Source organism: Physeter macrocephalus, chromosome 21 (genome assembly GCF_002837175.3).
Source record: "Physeter macrocephalus isolate SW-GA chromosome 21, ASM283717v5, whole genome shotgun sequence".
Lineage (NCBI taxonomy): Eukaryota > Metazoa > Chordata > Mammalia > Artiodactyla > Physeteridae > Physeter > Physeter macrocephalus.
This window is the reverse complement of record NC_041234.1, coordinates 26316475-26331373: the sequence shown is the minus strand read 5'-3', so window position 1 is coordinate 26331373 and position 14899 is coordinate 26316475. Positions and strand designations below refer to the sequence as shown.

At 40.2% G+C, this 14899-nt stretch overlaps 1 protein-coding gene across 1 annotated transcript in view; it reads right to left on the bottom strand.

The window, feature by feature from the left end:
* The window catches only part of MAOA (monoamine oxidase A), a 76462-nt gene that overhangs the window by 51223 nt on the left and 10340 nt on the right, over nucleotides 1-14899 (bottom strand). Inside the window, exon 2 of the mRNA XM_007102032.4 lies at nucleotides 6138-6232. Within this exon, the coding sequence (XP_007102094.1) occupies nucleotides 6138-6232 (95 nt within the window). The remainder of the gene's footprint in view (nucleotides 1-6137; nucleotides 6233-14899) is intronic.

Genomic DNA, 14899 nt, shown 5'->3' with positions numbered 1-14899 from the left:
ATTTTTTTCAGAGTATGCATAATTTGTCTTTCTCTTTTCTAAAAAAAGATTACTTTTAGACTTAAAAGAATTTTTTTAAGATCTCTTTTCTTTGGTTTACTGCAGCTTCTGTGTCCGGGTGAGAATTTCTTTTCCTTTTTCATGCTGTGGACTTGTTAGGTTTCCTGGTATCTTCCAATAATGCTAGAAAATCCTCAGCCATTATTTTTTCATACCATCATAACACTATCTTTCATGTCTTAGCTGCTCCTGCCCTTGCTCCACATAACGTATTTTCCAATCTTTAGCTCTGAACTGCATTATAGATAATTCCTTCTGATCTAGTTCACTCATTCACTTCAGCTGTGTCTAATACACTGTTTAATCTGTCCCTGAGTTTTTTTCATTTTAATCAGTACATTTTCATTTCTAGGAATTATTTTTAAACTACTTGATCATTTTTTTTAAGTTTCTTTTCCCTGCTGCTAATTTTAAGCACGTCTTTTCTTTAAAACATGCTACAGTAATTTTTTATTCTGTGTATACTTCAACTATTGCAAAATCTTTCTGGATCATTTTTTCTATTTATTTTCCTTTAGTGCCTTGTTTCCTTGTATGCTGTCACTTTTGACTACGAGTTGCTGATTTTCCTTAGAACTTTTTCTGTGTAAGTTATTTGACGCCTGGATGGAAACGATTTGAGTGTATTTCTGCCAGCTACCTTGTCACTTTAAATATTCTGTCCAAGGTTTTTCACACCATATAGGTAGTGTGAATTTAGATTGAAGCCATGGACGAAGGCAAGCTTTATTTTTCTCCCTTTTAGAATGGTAAGGTTTATTTCTCTTTCACTTTCATGTACAGAGTATAGCACAGGGGATTCCAATTTGGAGTGTTTCCTATTAAATTCCCTACCTTCAACAGGTTCTGGATTTTATTTCCTGTTCCCTGCATGCCATACAGCCATCACAGTGGAATTGCAGAGTCTTCAGGGTTCAGTAGACATTCAAGGTGAAAGTCAAATTTTGAGCTCATTTAATCCCTAGGCTTCATGTTTTTACTTTGCTTTGGGGATTCATTAGTTCATTCAACAACTATATCTTGAGTGCCTACAAGGTGCCAGGTACTGTTCAAGAAACTTCTGTTACATCAGTGAACAAAATAAAAATCCCTGCTCTCAAGGGGCTTTCATTTAGTAGGAAGAGACAGAAAATGAACCACAAACATAATAAATAAGTATCTTAGAAGTTGATAACAACAGTGAAAAAGAAAAAAAAACAACTAGAGAAGGACAAGGCAGATTGAAACTGCAGAGGAAAAAAGGAAAGATTTCAGCTTCAAATACAAGGGACATGTGGGCCTCTGAGAAAAGGTGATATTTGCGTAAAAGACTTGAAGGAGGTGTGGGAGTATGTGCATATTTGGGACAAGAGCATTCCTGGCAGAAGAAAGAGCCACTGCAAAGATTCTAAGGGAGAAATCTGCCTGGTGTGTTCAAAAAACACAGGTCAGTGTGTCTGGAACAGAGTGAGCAAGGAAAAGAGAACTGGAGATGAGAGTAGAGAAGTTGCAGGGCGGGGGTGGGGGGGAAGGGGGCAGATCATGGTACGCGTCACAAGACATTGAAAGGACACTGGCTTTTACTCTGAGTGAGAAGGGCAGCCTTTGAAAGGTTTTCAGCACAGAAGTGCCAAGATCTGACTTAGGTTTGAAAGGCTCATTCTGGCTGTCGCACTAAGGCTAGATTATAAGGGGCAAGGATAAAAAGCAGGGAAATTATTTAAGAGGCTATTGCAATAATCTGCCCTAGAGAGCATGGTGGCTCCCACAGGTGGGCGCCACGGAAGTGGAGGGAAGGGTTGAATTCTGGGTATATTTTGAAGGCAGAGCCAAAAGAATTTCCTGACAGAATGAATGTGGGGTCTCACAGTGTTGAACATGACTGAGTTTTTTTGGGAGTTGCCATCCTCCTTTACGGGGAAGGCTGCTGGAATAGTGTTCTTTTTCTTTTTTTTAAATCAGTTTATTGGTTTTGTTTGTTTCTTTTTTTTAATATAAATTTATTTATTTATCTGTTTGCTTATTTTGGGCTGTGTTGGGTCTTCGTTGCTGCACGCGGGCTTTCTCTAGTTGCGGCGGGAGGGGGCTACTCTTCGTTGCGGTGCATGGGCTTCTCATTGTGGTGGCTTCTCTTGTTGCAGAACACGGGCTCTAGGCACGCAGGCTTAGTAGTTGTGACTCGTGGGCTCTAGAGCGCAGGCTCAGTAGTTGTGGCGCACAGGCATAGCTGCTCTGGGCGGCATGTGGGATATTCCCGGGCCAGGGCTCGAACCCATGTTCCCTGCATTGGCAGGCAGATTCTTAACCACTGCACCACCAGGGAAGCCCCTGTTTCTTTTGTTTTATTTTGCTATTGAGTTGTATGAGTTCCTTATTATTTGTTATTAACCCCTTATCAGATAGATGGTTTCCAAATATTATCTACCACACTGGTTGGCTGCCTTTCACTTTGTTCATGGTTTCTTGTGCTGGGGATAAGCTTTTAATTTTTATTTTATTTATTTATTTATTTATTTATTTATTTATTTATTTATTTATTTAGGCCATGCCACACGGCATGCGGGACCTTAGTTCCCCGACCAGGGATCGAACCCGTGCCCCCTGCAGTGGAAGTGCAGAGTCTTAACCACTGGACCAACAGGGAAGTCCCTAGAATAGTGTTCTTGATGAAGAAGAAAAGAAACTCAGTTTGGATGTGTGAAGTTTGAGATGTCTGTTCAACATCCAGGAGATCTGCAAACTTCTAACTTCAGGGCAGCACAGTATATTTTATTCAGCATTTTATTTTAAGAGGGAGAGTCAATCAGGCTTCCACTCTGCCATAATACCAGAAGTGATCTGTTCCTTTGACTTCTTTCATCTGTCTCTCATATAATCCTAACTTTCCCTTTTACTAACTATTGGTGTTGTGCTCCAAACATTCTCTAGTCTCCAGCATCCTTTTTAAGACAGGAAGCACAAAACTGAAGTCAGTATTCCAATAAAATTTAACAAAGACAGTAATAGAACTCTTGGGAGTTTCCAAAAAAGATGTCTTTAGAACACAGACACTATTTAAAGTAAATAATCCTAAGTGAAGTAGTAAAAAGCATGAGGCATTTTACAGAATGCTTCTTTACAAAGTCGAAACATTTGAAAGGAGGTGCCCCAGATTCAGCATGAAGATACTGGAACTGTAATACCATATCCTGCTATGTTGCCCGTCAGTCTTTAGGATCTTGCATTTGATCTCATTATTCAGCCTTTGAAGAGGCCACAAACACGCAACTATATTAGGAAACAAATACACCAACCCTGTGGTAGCCTTGCAGGCATTTCAACTTAATTAATTTGGTCCTGAAGAATTATGGGGGAATCATACTAGGAAAAATTGGGAAGTTCTGAACAAATAGAAGATCTATCTGAACAGTTGCCAAGTGACAATATCAAATCTGACATTTCGATACTTAAAGATCCAGAGTAATTTTTATGGCATCTCCTCCCCAAATCCTAATTGATTATGCTAGTAGAAGCAACTGTAACAATATTAAAATTCAGTTTCTGATTAAATACCATTTCTGTCCCTGCTTTGTAAAGCCCCCCCCCTTTTCCCTTCTATTTATTTGAAATCTTATAGATGTCAAGTCCTACTTTCTAAGCATTTCAGAGTTCCTCTCTCACATACCTAAAGGGAATTTTAATATGATGCCTAATACGCAATAGTTCCTGTATGGTGCTGACATATATAAATGATGTAGCATGAAAAAGCAGCCTGGGACAATAACATAGATGGGGATAAGCATGTTGGAATTCTCATTTCCCTTGTACAAAGAAACTTGTTCTTAACTGAAAAATCCGCAACACGACGGATGCTCCTATTTAATAACCAAAAGGTTTTAGAGATAAGAAAAGTAGGGCAAAGAGACAACTTAATACCTATCTCCAAAATAAAGGAATGTTTTTCAGAAAATGACAGGAGAATCATATCTAACAAGCTGGTACAGGCAGAATATGCAATCTTTCTTTTGCACTACAAGTTGGAGGGAGCTTCAAGTACATTTAGATTATATCTCACTGCCCAGATGAGAAAAGTGACATGTAAAGTGCTAATAGTACTCACCCAAGGTATGACAGTGTGTCGGGCCAGTACAGGGGTCAGAATCCCAGTCTCCTCACTCCCAGACCAATAGCCTCCCAGAGGACTACATCTGAGGAGGTACTCAAATTCTCCAAATGCAATTAATCTGGATTCACATTAATTTAAAGCAAGCGAGCATACACCAAAGAGCAGCACTTCTGTAGCATCCCCTACGGATCTTATCAAAATGCAGAGTCAGATTCAGCAGGTCTGGGATAGGGCCTGAGATTCTGCATTTCTATCAAGTTCCAGGGTGATTCCGAGGCTGCTGGCCCACAGGTTACTTTCAGTAGCAAGGCTGTAGGGTACTCTTAGAGCTGAGCAAGGTAAAAATAGGCTTATGATACATCCCTGTACATCTAAAAAGGCAGAAAGTGAATGAGAGAAGGGGAGCTTGGCTTGGTGCGACTGAAATGGCTGGTACAATATCCTAGTTCAGATGTTGGTTGGCTATTTCATATCCATTTATATTCCCCCTTTCCCATGCCTGCTTCTATTATGTAGCCTGGAAATGTTAAAGACTTGCTTTCCCAGGCTCCCTAGCAGCTCAGGGTAGCTGTGTGCCCCAAACCTAGCCAATGAGACTAAAGCAAATGTCTGCTGGGGTCTTCTGGTAAAGGAAAGGCTTTGTTGCAGATAAGACTGGGGCCGCCTCTTCACGCTCTTTCCTGCCTTGAATGAGGACTTGATGCTGACAGATGCTGCAGCCATCTGGTTACTATTAGGCAGTAAGCCAACAGGAAAAGAATGGCTGAGCAGAAAGACAGAAAGAGCCTAAAGATTCGATGACAAAGCTGAACCCCTGCCCCAGCCTGGACTACCTACCACCAGACTTCTTCTTATGTAAAATAACTGAATGTTTGTATTGCTTAACCCATTGTTATTATCACTGCATAAGCCATTCTGTTATAAATCTGACACATCTTCTAATTAGATATATGCTTCCTCTCCTTCCAGTCACTTCAACAGTCTGGTTTTGTCCTTACTGCCAATCCCCAGCCTTTAACGCTGTTTCTGTGCTCTAGCAAGGGGGCTCATTAGTGACCTTCTAAATGCCAAACACAAGGGCCCCTACTCAGCCTCCATCCTGTGTCAAATGCCTCTGGCATCTGATTCGATTTATCATCCTTTCTCTTTCCTCTGCTGATTTTCATGGCACTGCCCTAATCTGGTCTTCCTCCCCAGCCTCCACTGCTTCTCTCTGGCTCCTCTGCCTCTGCACCCCCTTTAAATCTGCATGTTCCCCAAATTTCCATCTTTGTCCGTACTTCCTTTCTACCTTACATCCTTCCCTGTGTACTTTCATCAGTTCCAGATTTCAACATCCTGCAACCATTTCTTCAAATAGTAATAAACACCAGTTGGCATGCATTTTTCCAAAATGTGATGTAAGCCCAAGTATAAAAAGGCAGTGATGTAGCAAGAACTGGGCTTCCTTCTCAAGTCTAGCTGACCCCACTGGAGCAGCACACCTCTTAGGGAACAAGGACTAAGGAAAAAGCTACACAGAAATATGCTACATTTGTCTCTGCTTACTGCGGTCACACTTCTTTTAAGTGTGTATTCTTGGATAAATAAATAAGGAACCTATACTGTGTGTGTGTGTGTGTGTGTGTGTGTGTGTGTGTGTGTGTGTGGTGAATGTACAGTCACTTCAAGTCCAGCCAAACCGTAACCTCACCTGAGACGCTATATACTCTATTTAGGTCTCTAGTATGGAAATGATGAGGCTGTATTGAAGTTATTTGTTCATGTTTGTTTTCTTCACTAGAATGTAAGCTACTGAAGGTCAGAAGCTGTCACTCTTTGGTGGGTGCTTGTTGAAAAGAACAGATACTTATTTAATGCAGCAGTTTAGGGTTATGGAGGACCAACGGCTTAACTGCATAAACTCTTGAGATTTCCTCCAGCTCTGTGACTTCCAGTGACCCCCATCTCTAATTTGTGTGAGATTTTATATGTAAGTATTAAAATCATTTACCCTCACTGTGTATGTTCTTCCTCCAACTCTGTCCCGGGCTTCTAAAACCAAAACATTAACTTCATGTTCTGCTAAGAGTTTGGCGGCAGATAATCCTAAAAGGAAAAAAAAGGAAAACAAAGTCGAGGAACATATTAACACCTACATGTGAAACATTCAACATTTAAACAGGTCTACATATAATATAAGTGCAGGTATCAGACACAATTCATTGATTGTGCTATCTAATAAATCCTGAGCACACTGAGATGAACTGAGCCACCAATTTTATAATCTAGCATATATTACATTATCTATCATAAGTTAATTTTATTATCTATCATAAGGTTGGTTGAAAAAATGTAATAATTAAAAAAATATATTTGGGGGGTTTTGGTGATAATCATATGTAAGGGAATTTGTTGAACCCCTAAATCAACCCTTATCACGCCACTCTTCTAGAAATCCTGATTGTATAACAGAAGTATGTTTTCCTGGAAATTCCCCCTGGCTTACACCAGCCCCCAGTATCTCTGTGCTGTTCTCAATTTAAAACCCCCCATATAATGACGTCCTATCATTTATACCTGGATTACATGCTTGCTAGATCATGTTTTCCCCGCTAGATTAAAAGTTACCAAAGGCAGGAACCATGTTTCATACTTTATTTATTGGCTCAAAGCTGAGTACAGGCTTTCACTCATAAACAAAAACCTTCATAAAAGATAGATTTTTAAACCCAGTATAGTAAGGGAATCCCCTGGCAGTCCAGTGGTTAGGACTTGGTTATTTCACTGCTGTGGCCCTGGTTCAATCCCTGGTCAGGGAACTAAGATCCCGCAAGCCACACAGTACAGCCAAAAAAAGGCAAAAAACAAACAAACAAAAGTATAGTAATACCAGAAAAGTAGAGGAAAATGTTGTGGATTAACATTATATCAAGGGTGCATGCTATCAACATGACTTATCACTGATGTTAATCTTACTCTCACCTGGCTGAGGTAATGCTTGCCAGGTTTCTCCACTGTAAAGTTATTCTTTTTTTTCCCTTTCCATGCTATACTCTCTGGAAGGAAGTCTATGTACAGCCTGCACTTAAGAAGTCGGGAGGTATGTCCGACTTCCTTGAGGGTAGAGTATTGACATAAATGATTTGAAATTCATCTGCACAGGAGATCTGCCTTTTCTCTCCCATTTATTTATTTATTTAACCACTGACTTATATCCCTATGGAGTCATACATAGTTGTTTTATACTTTGGGTAATAGTCCAATACTGTGTTATTTATTTTGTTGCTCAAATTGTTTCAGCTTTGGTCACTGGGAGGCTCTTGTGTCCCTTTGATGTGCCTTCATCATTTTCTGTGTATGCGTGTGTTTGAGCACTTCCTTACTTTCTGGCATTAAGAGATGTTCCAGGCGCATCTTGTCTTTCTCTGCCCAGCCCTACAATCAGCTATTTCTTCAGTGAGCCTTGGTTCCTTTTATTGGAGAACAGTATTAGAAATCAAGATCTGGGCTCTAGGTGTGCCCATCACTACTGGGCTGTCATTGCTTCTGGGACTGCTCAGCTCACAGAGTAAGGAAATAAATGTCTGTATACACATTTTAAAATCTATCAATACATTTTTGCACTTCAAACGCTATCTTATACCTAGTTATCTTTATCCTCCTATTACAAAAAATACGAAGCAGACTACACAGATAAACATACTTCAAGGAGAAAAAAAATGTTAGAATATTAGGGTGAAAGAGAAATAAGAATGACACCAGGGATAAGTTTAGTAAAATGATACAAATGATACCTAAATATGTATACCAGTGGTTGAGGAAGAGGAGCTATTCTTAGTGATTTTAAAACTCAGTGACTTGACAGTTCTAATGGTATATATCCTAAAGACAAAAAAGAGCTGCAAACATTTTGTTCAGTAATCATTTTGTGGGTGCTAGGATTAGAACTATTATTTTGAGGCCATTATGTATGTAATGTGGAATAAAGCAAATGAGTAATCAGGCTGCTGTCACTGAGATCCAGGGTTTTGGGCCTGGAGATCAGGAAATTTAGATGAAAGAACAATGAAATTAAGTGCAAATTTAGGGCAGGAAATGTACAAGATGGGTCTGGAACCTCAAGTCACCAGAAAGCAAGGAGGCTAACAGAGACCACAAGGAGTGTGACAAAAAGGCTCAGAAACCTACCTAGGTGAACTCCCACTGGCTAGAGATGGGACAATTTGAGTATCAAGTAAAAATAACAGGGACTTCCCTGGTGGCACAGTGGTTAAGAACCTACCAATGCAGGGGACTCGGGTTTGAGCCCTGGTCCGGGAAGATCCCACATGCCGCGGAGTAACTAAGCCTGTGTGCCACAGCTACTGAGCCTGCAGTGTAGAGCCCACGAGCCACAACTACAGACCCCACGTGCCACAGCTACTGAAGCCTGTGTGCCTAGAGCCTGTGCTCCGCAACAAGAGAAGCCACCGCAATGAGAATCCCGCGCACCGAAACAAACAGTAGCCCCCACTGGCTGCAACTAGAGAAAGCCCGCGCACAGCAAGGAAGACCAAATGCAGCCAAAAATAAATAAATAAATAAATAAATAAATAAAAAATAACAAAGGCAATGGCTTAAATCCACTCATAATAATACTAAACAAACAAACAAAACCTCTCATTGGTCACCTTTGGAGAATGCTAAGGAACCAACTTATCATTAAAAAAAACAAAAAAGAATTTGGCATTCATTCTACCCTCCTTATTTGCACCAAACCTCGAAGCAACCAAATAGCTAACAAAGGGAGGTTTCGCTGTATAAAAGTATGCTAGCTAATAAGTGAAGACAGGAATAATTAGAACATCAGCATTTTGCAACCCCTAATGAATTAATAGATCTGGTGCAATGATTGTCAACAGCTGCTAACATGACAAAAAAAAAAGAGATAACCAGATGTTACTTGCCTCTTAATGGAAGCACATACCACCATGTATGAAGTAGTTAGAAAGAAGGAAGGAAGGAAGGAAGGGAGGGAGGGAGGGTGGGGAGGAAGGGAAGGAGTAAACAAACTAAATTCTAATGTGATCCAGCCTCTAGATCTGATACTTAGGGGCCAGAAAAACATGTTAAATAATACCACTGGGATGCAATCAACAAAAGCTAGATTATAGGAAATTATACAGGAGTACCCTGGGTTTTTCTGTTTGTTTGTTTTTTAAAACAACTTGCCCCCTCCTGCTCTCTCTCCCCTTTATCCTTCACCAGCTTTTCCTACAATAAACCTCTTACATGGCTAGTTATGTCTTGATGTCTGCTCTCAGAGAAGCCAGACTGACAACAGTATTTTGTTCATACACAGAATGGTATGAAATATACATAGCCAGAGTCAAGGATGAGTTTGGGTCTGTAAGATCTAAAATGCAGGGAGGCTAAACCATAATATCCAGCACTGCTGTCTGCTAATGTTTGAATGCATCTTTGACTCCTTCAAGTACAGTGTACCCTTATATTGCTGACATCCACCCAGGATTTAGGTGTGCAATGAATATTTGGAATCTGCTCACAAAGAAAGGCATCCCGTGACAGTTTAAATAAATGCAAACTAATGTCTGCAAACCTTGGTGCAATGTGTTTTCGGGGACACAGCCAAAGGCTTCTTCTGCTGACCATCATAAAAAAAAAGGATGAAGGTGTGATGAAAACATGTTTATGCATAAATCTTTGTTGTTATGTCTATTTCTGTAGGATTAAGTCTTAGAACGGAGATTACTAGGTCAAAAGATATGAATAATTTTTAGGCTCAAAGCACCACTCTATATTTAAAAGCAGAGAAACTCAAGATGCAAAAAGTTGAATTTCTTCCCAGTTCCCCTTAGTCAATCTAACCATAAACCAATTAAATAGATAAAATCACCCTTGGGTTTGCTAGAATTACTCGAGTAGCTCCTCTTCTAAAGAGAAGCAGAGGTGGCTCTGAATTCCAGCAGCAGTGTGGGACCTGCAGCTGTCCAGCCCCCAGAGGCAGCCTCGCAGTTGGTTTAGCACTTTACATCCTACAGATCAATTTCAGGTGCCTTTCCTGTTGCCTCTCACAACCATGCTTCAGAATAGATTTCATTACCCCATATTCCAGATAAGGATACCAAGTGCCTGATATGCCCACAACAAAGTCTCCTGAAAAGTGAACATTTTTACTTCTTACACCCTCACTTATAAGGCTGCAGCCTTAATAAAGTTGAATCTAGTGTGTCATTCTAAACAAGTTTGGTGAGTGGGGTTCATTGCCAATAGTAAATAAACACTACTCCAGAGGCTAAAGGAGGGGAGGGAAGGAGGGCTAGCCGAGTCAGGACAAATGAGCACACCAGTGACAAAGGTCGTTTCGCACTTTGGCATTTAAGGATATAAACAAAATTAAAAAGGTGGATGGACCTAGAGTCTGTCATACAGAGTGAAGTAAGTCAGAAAGAGAAAAGCAAATACTGTATACACTATCAAATGTAAAATAGCTAGCTAGTGGGAAGCAGCCGCATAGCACAGGGAGATCAGCTCGGTGCTTTGTGTCCACCTAGAGGGGTGGGATAGGGAGGGTGGGAGGGAGACGCAAGAAGGAGGAGATATGGGGATATATGTATACGTATAGCTGATTCACTTTGTTATAAAGCAGAAACTAACACAACAATGTAAAGCTATTATACTCCAATAAAGATGTTAAAAAAATTCCCAAAATAACAAACAAACAAACAAAAAGCTGAAAAAAAATGGTTGTCTCTGCATTACAGGAAAATGATTGGCCCTATCTTGGCAAGGAAAGTTTAAGCTCTTAGTTTGAGAAATAAGGAACATGTTTAAAACATTTGAAAGGGATTCCAGAAAAATGGTTTCCAAAAGGTCTTGGAATTTGAAGGGGGAAGATTTAAGTCATTTAGAAAAATATTTTTTTAAGATGCTGAATAAATTGGGGGGCGGTAATGTTTCAGTTTGCATGTTTATTGTCAAGAAGACTCTGATAAGGAACTTCCATGATAATTTAAAGCTAGAAAATACAGAATATGGAAATACAATCAAGATGCCATTAGAAAAAGTTATTTTTGAATAATAACTAATAACTAATTTTGAATAAATAACTCAGTAAGTCATAAATAAAGCACAGACAAACACTTGCAGTCCAGAAAGGCTTTTTCTAATATATTGACTGTGGCTGTCTGTTGATTCGACTGGAAAAAAAAAACTAAGATAATGTGTGCTTACATCTTAAAGCAGGCATCTTGAATTATATTCCTTAATTCTTTTTTGTTATTATTCTGTGTATCACTATGCATTCTACCTTCCCCTCACTACAAAATGCAGCAATCACTTATAGAAAAAAAATCATGTCAACTCCACAGATTAGTTTAAGGGCTTTTGACATAAATTTCAAAATAAATAAATAAAAGCCTGTCTTTTTTTTTTGGTAAATGGTATAAAATTGTTAGAAAAGAAAAGGTTTTTAAGTCTGAAGGTAAGTCACCAAATACAATGTAGCTAATAAAAAATAGATTTTATAATCAAATATTTTTTTACTTTCAAATCAAATATTTGTTATGAAAAGAGAAAATCTCATATTAAACCTATTTCATCTTGTTCCAAAGAAATATAGATTAGCCAAAGCTGAGAGCATTGTGCATTATAGCTCTTCCTGTCATTCATTTTCTATCATTTAATGGCCACATAGAATCTACAACAATAGAAGAAGCCTGCTTCCCACCCACCTCTCTTGGCACCCCTCCCCACCTGCAAGACAGGGAAAGGGTTTAGCACGGGGGCATGCTGGTAAATGGTTAACAACCATCCCTGGCCTCAGGGGATGGAGGGGACTCCTGATTTGCAGCATTTGGATTTCCATGGTGTATATACACTCCCCACATGGCTGATTCAAAATCACCAGTGTGATTACTACCAATGTGATATCATTGACTGGGAAACTGGGAAGAGAAGTGTTCAATCAGGATCAGTCCTTTCATGACAGTAGAAGCTGGCTCCAACACACACTGTCAGACCTATAGACTCCTGGCCTCAGGTCAGAGAGGGGAAGGGTAAACAAGTCTGGGAGAGAGTCTATTAGATCGGCAAATGTATGAGATTCATTGGTGTCCTAGACTCTCAAGTGTCCTAGTGTCTAGCCTGTGAATCTCCCATGGGTGTGTTTGAAGGAAGAGGTCTAAGTGGGCACTGGCAAAATATCCTTGCACCTGCACCAAGAGCTCTTCCTCTCCCAAATCACGGCAAACTGAGCCCATTAGGGGGAAAAGAGCCCCAAACTCCCAAATGTCCTGTGGTTTTCTGTGACAGTAGAGAGCCTGGAGAAGCTAAATGCACAGAGTTTGTTAAAGCCCTATTATGTATATAAGGATCTGATCACTTTCAAAATGCAAAAGGCTGAAAAAGGGAAAATAGCAGATTATGGCACCAGAGAAACTTTAATCACTTTGCAATTAAGTATTTTAAACAGGGATGATGAGTTTAAAACAATATGGGCTTCCCTGGTGGTGCAGTGGTTAAGAATCCGCCTGCCAGTGCAGGGGACATGGGTTCGTGCCCCGGTCCGGGAAGATCCCGCATGCTGCAGAGCAACTAAGCCCGTGCACCACAACTACTGAGCCTGCGCTCTAGAGCCCACGAGCCACAACTACTGAAACCCACGCCTAGAGCCTGTGCTCCGCAACAGGAGAAGCCACCACAATGAGAAGCCTACGCACCGCAACGAAGAGTAGCCCCCGCTCTCTGCAACTAGAGAAAGCCTGCACCCAGCAACGAAGACCCAATGCAGCCAAAAATAAATAAATAAAATAAATAAATTTATTTAAAAAAACCCAACAATATAACTCCTCTTCTGGTTTCTCTCTCTTCAACCATTTGGGTTTTAGAGAAACCAACATAAAATAGGTCAATGGATTTATTAGAGAGGCTTAAAAAAAAAACCAAGTCTGCTAAAAGCACACCTCATATGAGAGTTCAGGCAATTGTTAATCCTGGTTATTAGATCAAGGAGCCTGGGTGAGATGATGTATCCAGCCAGCAGTGCTGTTGCCATGGCAACCTCAAACCAAGCTCCAGCTTCTTAAAGCCACTGCCCATGGAAACTGTGTTTCCACAGATTCTGCAGTGCTTCCAATGTCTTGAGATGGTTACATCCCCACAGAAATGGGATAGGAAATGGTTTAAGCCACACAGCACACCTGGAGAAGGAATTAATATCAGAAACGAAGGCTTTGAGGAAATGGTCCTTTGTTTCCTGGGCTATAAATCTGTACCCCTGCCTTCTCTACCTCACCGAGGGCTCTTTCCTTTACCTTACTTCTTCAAGTACATTCACATTACGAAAAAAGAGAAATTTGTCCATTTGACTCGTGCTACCCTTTCCAGTTCAATTATTGATTTTCCTTCTACAACAAATGATTAGAACAAACCTTGAAATGTAGCATATTCCTCATGAAAAATGTCCAGTGACCCCACTTTCAATACGGACAAGTGATATAATCATCAGTCACAAGCTGCTGTATTTTTCTTCTTAGCACACATCACCACCTGGCACTCTATGTACATCTGCTGTTTCCAACCACTGCAATCTTAGCCACTCTTGTCCAAACCACTGTGGCTTTTTGCCCTTGTCCAAGGCAACATGACCTCTTGCCCAGATCTGCCTCTTAACTAGTGTGTTATATGTGTTAGACACCTTTGCATCCCTAGAATAGAGCCTACCGTGTTGCAGGTGCTCAAACACTCACTGCAATGAACAGAGGAACCACATACCAAGAAAAGAAAACCATGCTCACCTGGATGAGGCCAATGGGGAAGTTTCTAATGCTACTTAGATTATATTTATCTCAAGCAACTAAGAAAGACTGACAAGGACAGGGTGTCTGGTCATTTAAACCTTTATGCCCAAGTAAATTAGCAGATTCTTAATACTACTAGTACATTTTCTGGTCTTTGAACCAGTATTACACTTTTTTAGCAAAAGAGAATGGAGAATATCAATGTGCACACAAACTTGTCCCCAATACATACATACATACAATACACCCATTCTTATTATCTATCATCTATCTACCTACCTATATCTATATCCATCTGTATTTTGTGCTTCCTTTCAGAGAAATAATTACCTGCTTTTGAAAATGCCAAACCTTCTGATCCCTTTGATAAGCTAAAAAGACAGAACTGTCTCAAATGATAAATAGATAAAATGATAAATAGATAAAAGCTTACAATTAACATCCATTTGCCCTGAATTCAACAGACTCATTGTCTAGACAGTCCTAATTTATTTGATTATTGTTCAGCATTCATCTTCACTTTAGATAAATGAATCTCACACGACTTAGGGAATGCAATTACTCCTTAATTCATTATTTGCCCCATTCTTTCACTGAAACTGAGAATACACCAAGGGCACTCCACACTGCTATCCTCAGATGCTGCACACTAGGATGCACTGTGGTTAGGAAGCAATTTCCGAAATGTTTTATGGAATACTAGTCCTCAAGATGCTCTGGGGAAAAGTATCCATGTTCATGGAAGTTGGGACATATGCTGTTTCTCCTTCTGGGAAGTGTATGGTGCACATTGGCATATTAAAGGCTCTGATAAGTCCTGCAGTGAAGAGATTCGTTTAACTTAGCATTTCTCCACCTTTTGCCTTAAAAAAAATTACATTTCAAAAAATACACTTTGGGGGCTTCCCTGGTGGCGCGGTGGTTGCGCGTCCGCCTGCCGATGCAGGGGAACCGGGTTCGCGCCCCGGTCTGG